General features: G+C 33.7%; 1 protein-coding gene across 2 annotated transcripts; it reads right to left on the bottom strand.

Annotated features, from left to right (window-relative positions):
* Positions 1-464: 464 nt before the first annotated feature.
* On the bottom strand, positions 465-5,090 carry LOC144565162 (uncharacterized). Of its 2 annotated transcripts, none has more exons than XM_078314835.1 (5): positions 4,797-5,090; positions 2,778-3,417; positions 1,954-2,052; positions 1,401-1,562; positions 465-786 (listed from the first exon to the last, which is right to left on the bottom strand). In XM_078314835.1, exons 2-5 carry the CDS (start codon positions 3,336-3,338, stop codon positions 652-654), a joined length of 957 nt encoding a protein of 318 aa, XP_078170961.1. In that variant the 5' UTR covers positions 3,339-3,417; positions 4,797-5,090; the 3' UTR covers positions 465-651. The 2 variants fall into 2 exon arrangements, with proteins under 2 accessions (XP_078170961.1, XP_078170962.1); XM_078314836.1 differs by having other exon boundaries at positions 4,702-4,806.
* Positions 5,091-7,244: the final 2,154 nt, after the last annotated feature.

The following is a 7,244-nucleotide window of genomic DNA, read 5'->3' on the forward strand; positions in this document are numbered from 1 at the left end:
ATTAGAAGAATAAATTACAGGCATTTACATAATTAGAAGGATAAATTATTAAATGCACTTGAAACCCGTGCATATTAGAAGGATGTTATGGTTTAGAAAAAATGAATCGAACTTTTATACATGTAAAATTTAATTTTTTACAACATATTAGAAAGGATAAATTAAATAGAACTTTTTTAATTTAAATAGGTGATGATTTTAAATAAAAATACATATTTTACAAATAAATCAAGATTTCCCACAACTAATTCCACGGTACAACCGAACACTCATTTTTTTATATTCCCATAATTAATCCGTGCATTCCGTACCCGTGGCTTCCCACTTTTTTCAAAAATGAATTCTCATTCTCATTCCGTAATCCCGTGATATCCGAACACGTCCTAAGAAAATCAATCGGTCTAATTCCCACAATTTCATAGTAACAATAATTATAAAAAAATAATAAAGTGTGCAAAATCATATCAATAGAATTTTTTTTTCTGTTTCATTGATTGAATGCTTGAATGTACAGATTAAATTAAATAACAACAACAAAAAGTATGTATTCTAACATATTCTTTGGTTTCTAAATATCAAAGTAGAAACATCTGTCTGTGTACAAAAGACTGAGAAATTACGAAAATGACCCATATTTTTTACAAATTGAGTCTAGGACGAGGGAGAGGCCAAAGCTTTGCAAATGGGGCACCAATTTTTCAGCCGGAGCCATTGATGAATACAGTTTACATGATAATAATGGCCGCATGACATCTTCCCCACCTCTTCTCCAAATTTATACTCTTCCTGAGAAAACAAAAAGAAATATAAAAAAAAATTGATCACAAATATACAAAACTGAGGAACTGCACTCACAATTTTATTCCACTCATTGAAATTTTAGAGATCTCGTATGGATCAGAACAAGTGACGTAATCTTAGTCCGTTGTTTAATTGAAAGGAAAAATAATAATTCTCTAAACTAAAACTTCAATTTGACAAATTCTATAGTGTTGAAATCACGCCTACAAAGGCTACAATTTAATATTTGCAAGCATTATTGATTTGTAGATAGAAAAACTGGTAGGGTGTTAGAAAAAGCAAAGATGACTGTATCGTCCAAAATTTGAACCCATTAATAACTCCCATAGGTGCCCTCTCATTCAATTAACTTCTCCTTTCTATGCCTCTGTGTTCTAGAATCGGAACCAAATGAAATGAAATTATCCATGAATTGTACCAAGGACAATCAAAGACGAAAATAATTATAAAAATCAGACTTTTTGTCAGCAGTTCCATTCCTCATCTTTTTTAGAATTAGTGCTTCATTGCAACCACTATATAAAACCACATGCTTTCTGCAAATGAGAATGACAATAAATGTCATCTGCGAATAATCTTATGAACAAATATTTTGATACCTGACATATAATGCACTTGATATCACCTTCTTCTTTTTTACCGAGCAAGTTTGAGTGAGAAGTAGTTTGTACATATCGGCTTCTCTCCAGGCATTCTGACAAGGCAGCATCAGACAAGCCAGTATTTACTGTTCCAATTCTCTCACAAAAGGCCAATAACTCCTATAACCAAGATAAAGCAAAACTTTAAACAATTGATAAGCATAGGCATTGTACATGACCTCAGGTCAACAATTGGCCCAGGACCCTACTACTAATAGTTTAAAAACAGCTGACTGGTACAATGGGACTGGTACACACCCAAACCTATTTCGATTTCCAATTAAAAACAGCAAGCTATTTCAATTTCCAAATCGATTTCGGCTAGATCCAAACATGAGTCCAATTAGTTAGTGGAATTTACTGGATTCACATGAGGAGCCAATCATGTGGGTCCTGATTAGGTTATCTGATTATGAGGCCCATCAAGCTCCGAATACTATTGGCAAAGAGAAATTAAATAAGAGAAATTAAATAAGTGAAATTATCTAAATAAAATAAAATAAAAAGAAACCTCATATGACATGTCATCAATATCCATTCTCATCTCTCTATGATTATCAGGCCAGCTTCGGTCATCAAGAAATGAACTAGTTTCCTGCTCTAAGAATCTCTGAAATTACAGAAGTAACCCTCATTACCGCTTCTAATTTACAAATGTATTAATTCAAGCCAATTTTAATTTAACCTTTATTAGCATAGCATTGGGTAAGCAAGGTTTTTGATGAAGTTATGGTATTAGCATAATCATTTTCCAATTCCACTAGGATATAACCTTCAAATTAGTACCCATATTGTAGGATTGACTTGTCAAGCTATATTGATTGTACTTAGTGGGCGGTAACTATGTCTCAGTCCTGGTCTCTCTCTCTCTCTCTCACTCTCTAAGCAAAAGCAACGCAATTTTGATACTATAGAATCAAGGTTGTTATAGCAAGACTGGAGAGGGCAAAAAAATAAGGGAAGCTTCAGAATCTAATCAATGAGCTATCAAACTTATTCTTCTTCATTGTTTTTGTTTTCCCTGGCACTTTTTGGACTTTGTGCAAATGTGAGTGAGGCCTAATTCATAGTAAATTCAAGCTGAAGTATCTAATCTGTTTTTGGCCTTTCAGGTTTTCCAAATTGGTACGTAATGGGTCCTAATTTTTAATACAAGTACAATCAAGGATTTACCAATCCATCTACCAAAACTTATTATGGTAAGTGTGCAAGGTTCAGACCAAAACCAGGAATCACAACATACTAAACAAGTAAATCAATAAATCGGTTAATTGCTGACTTCCTAGAAATATTGACAAGCAAAAGAAATAAATCAGAACAAAAATAATAAATTACCTCTGAGGTATCATCTATGTTAAAATTCCAATACGTAATATCATCTTCAGTACTTGTATGTGACACATTGACACCTCTCTCCCCATTATATGGCAATATTCTTCTATCATTAGAACAAAACCCGCTGCCATGTGAACGGCTGCTTCTCTGCTGGCCAGACAAAACCTCATCCCCATTTCCTCCTAATCTCTCCTCTTGCCTTTTTCTTACTACACTGTTGCTGCTACCACCACTCCTGGAACTTCCATTTCTCCCCCTCAAAGATCCCTGTATTTGTGAAACTGTCCTTGTTATGCTGCTAACTCTTTTGTTTATTTTAGCTGCCAAATTTACATTTTTGCCCCTTGTTTCAGCATGGGAAGTAGAAGTTGTTCTTTTAGAAGGTTCTGAATTGCGCTTCTGAGAAGATTGTACATGCACTTGCTTGCACTTTTTAGCAGGATCTTGGTTACGCTTGTTGCTCGGGCTAGGATTTTCATTTTTATCTCTATAAACGAGGATTGAACCGGCTCTTGTCAGAATTAGACCACCAACAGTTCTTCTCCCCATTTGTTCTTCCATGTTTCAATTTCAAAAACTTATTGAAGACAAGTTGGAGATTTAGGGGGTTTTGATTTTGAATCGGTGCCAATTGTCAATCCTGCATTGAAAAATAAAACAAAGGAGTTAAAATATGAGAATCACAGTGTTCTTTCTTTTTAATTTTATTACAAGTCAGATTTGATTAAAAGTTACTCGTAAGAAAAAAATGAGGAAATGAAACAGAAAATTAGGCAACAATAAGGCCAATAAGGAAATGTTAGGCTCTACAAACTTCATTCATATTTTCTCTACATACATTAAATTCCTAACCTAATTTTTGAGACAAAAAAAACTACCAAACAGATAATATGAAAATACATACCACTTTTGAGGTACATATCATCAATTTCTCGTCAAACTAGTTTGCATAAGGAATTTCAAGTTGGTTTATTTTCATAATTAATATAATATACCTAATCTCTTTTTTATAATCACTTTCTCATCATTCCCCACACTAAACAAATAAGCATTTTTTAAAGCAACCCTTACCTACAACAGGACCGATGAACCTTAAAAGAACATCTATACTATTGACAGAAAGATGGAGGCCCACAACTGAAACAGAGACCTAAAACTTCAAGCTTCAAAATAAATTTAAATCAAAACAGGCAGTAGCCTACCATAATCTTCCCCAACAATTATAAAGGATACAATTACCTAATTATAATAGTAACTAACACCAATCACTATCAATTTAGTAGGCTAAGCCAAAAAAAAAAAAAAAGAGGAAAGAACTCTTATTAATTTAACCTACTAGAGAAGGAGACACACATCCAGATTATAAAAGACTTCCTGTTAGGGAGAACACAAATATGAAGAAAAGCAACGCCAGCAAATTGAAGAAGTACATCAAAACCAGAAATATATAACCAAACTCAAGCTCTTAATAATACAAAATTTCTAACGAGCAACCTAAAATTAAATCAAACAGCTTTTTGTAAAACTAAATGAAACTTATTGCAAAGTTTATGTTAATATTGTCAATTTAACAAATTTGAAATAATAAAAAAAAAAACATTACCCAAAAACATGACTCTTTTTATCATGATATCGAGCAATATATTGATTCAAGACCAAACCTTCATTAGCAAGGAGAAATTTAACGGATTTTTATCTAGCCTACCCCCCTTCCCCCACACACAAAAATAATCTAAAATTTCTCGCGTTCAAATTATATATAAAAAAAAAAACCGTTATACAATTGAAAATAAATAATCAAACTTAAGTACGTAGTTCCCAATCGAACAGGGAAAGAAAAATTATTATCCAGATAAAAATCCAATAAATCATGTTGTAAAGATATAACATACAAAAGTATGAGAATAACAAGTAAAGCGTAGACCTTTTGAAAATAATCCCAAGCCCGGAATTTTTTCATCAAATTTGGAACTGAACTGGAAAACAAAACAAGGTCAAACAGGAAGAACGAATGTTTACCTTTGCTAAAAATATAATCCACCTCCCCCTCTTGTCAATCCAAAAACCCACACGCAAAGTTAAACGAAATAGGAGATAACACGCAAGCACAACTCCAAGTTTCAAATTGGGATCGAAAATCGACAAGAGAACCGAACTATTTAGGCTGTTTCTGTTAATTTAAGATTTGGATTTGGAATGAGGATTCGGGTAGGATTGGAAGCTTGTTGTGGCAACTTCGCTTCTTGTTCCATTCAAAGGAAGAGAAAAAGAATTGGAGGCGTCTTGTTTAAATACAGCGACTTAAATTTCCTTATTTTGTCAGAGATACAAGGTATTCCTCAGATGCACCTGGTTTATATTTAGGTTGAATTGGAATGTCGAGTTTATGATTCCTCCAGCCAAGTTGGATTTGGATTTTTATCTATTTAAGGAGAACTGTAATTATAAATTATTCATTTCAGATCGTGTGGTGTAAGTAGAGCGTAGTGTAGGTTTGATGCGTACCGAAGCCATCTGATGTACATTAACGTTCGTGCGCACGAATCTCAGAGCATAATGCATATGAATCTTAAAGCGTATCGGACGGCTCCGGTGTCCATCGGACCTACACTCTTTTTTTGTGCAACTAAGATCTAACTTTAGTAATGAATTGGCTGATGATGCAAGCAATTATCTGATAGTTATTTCATCATATTTTATTTGGACTATATGATATAATCCGAATTTTTTATAAATATCCAAAATTAATAATAAATTACAGATTCTAACTGGTTTTGTATTTTTTTTTCAAAAGTACCCAACCCGGTTTCTGGCTAACCGGAAATAGCTTATCTTTCCGGTGAACGGATACCCAGAAAATTAAAAAATTTTGGTTAGGGGTTAACCGGAAAAATATGAAACCGGTTATTTGTGCACCGAAAATGTAATATATGCATGGTTATTAAATAACCGGTTTTGTGTTCGGTTAACAGTGCCCCAGAAATGAAATGTTTGTTCGGTTAACAGTGCCCCGAAAATTCACTCAATAACCGGTTAATGGAATAGCGGAAACCTCTGATCACTCGACTATATAACCCGCAGATAGATCTCATAGTTTGCTATGAAGAATCAGAGTCGAGAAAAACGAATGGAAAAAAGTAAGTTTTTTTTTTATAATTAAGTAATTAAGTTATTATTTTTTTAACTATTGATTTTTGAAATATAATAAAGATTTCTCCTCCAGTTTTTTGTATGCAAATTATGTCGAAATTTTTATAAATTTTTGAAATATAATTGTTTAGAATTTTGGAAATATTGTTTAGAGTTATTTGGAATATTTTTAGATTGTTTAGAGTTATTTGTACCAATCAAAACTAAAAATAGGTTAATTGCATATATTGTTTGGACTAAAAATAGTTTATTTTTTATTTTAATTTTAATTTTAATATAATTAATTAGTTCATTTCAACTGGTTGAGGATATTGTCCAAATAATTTAGAATTTTTTCGAACATTCCAAAATGGTTTAGAATATTTTATAAAATTCGAAAATAGTTAAGGATGTTGCAAAATGGTGCAGAATAAGTTAGGAATATTCAAAATGGGCTAGAATAATTTAGAAAATTGTAAAATAATATGAATAATTTTCAGAGGTCCGGACAATTTTTAATTACTTATATGTTGTTATTTTTTGAATTGCCAGACCAATTGAAACTAAAAATGGATAGAACTATTTGTGTGAAGATTTATATTGGAGGAGAAATCCAATACAATGATGATGGGGTATTTTACAGTACCCGAGCTAAATACTCATTACCGCTAACCGTGAACCACAACTTTGATTATCTTCAGAATGAGATTTATAAATTGGTTGGGTATAATGTTAGTCAAGCAAATCTGGAAATCCAAGCCAGGTTTAATATGTCTACCGATGGGGGATGTGACCATCAGTTAATACCTGTAATAAACCAACAATCGTTCGAAATGATTTTAGGAATTGTGTCGTTGTTTTCACAAATGTTACCGATTCTGGAGTTATATGTAGAATTGGAACCGAACTACACCAATCAGATTCCTGAACTTCGATCCCGACCCAGTACCAGTCGATATCCTGTGGATCCCGACCCAATACCAGTTAGATCCCGACCTAGTACCGGTCGGCACTCTGTGGATATACCAGTGAGACCCCGACCCAGTATCGGTAGCAACTCTGTGGATCTACCAGTTAGACCCCGACACAGTACCAGTCGAAACTCTGTGGATCTACCAAGCACATCCCGACCCAGTACCAGTCGGGTCCGTAGAAAGGTACGTGATTATTCGCATGTCCTTGTGGATGCAATTGATTCTGACAGTTTGGAGAGTGGAGATGAGATGCTCTCAGGTGAGTCATCGGGTTCGGACGATGATATTGAACCGCCCAGCCAGTCACCTTCACAGTACCGTCAAACACATACCCGTCAAGCACAGTACCCGATAACTGGTCGGG

This window comes from Carex rostrata, chromosome 14 (assembly GCF_964058835.1).
Source record: "Carex rostrata chromosome 14, lpCarRost1.2, whole genome shotgun sequence".
Taxonomy (NCBI): Eukaryota; Viridiplantae; Streptophyta; class Magnoliopsida; order Poales; family Cyperaceae; genus Carex; species Carex rostrata.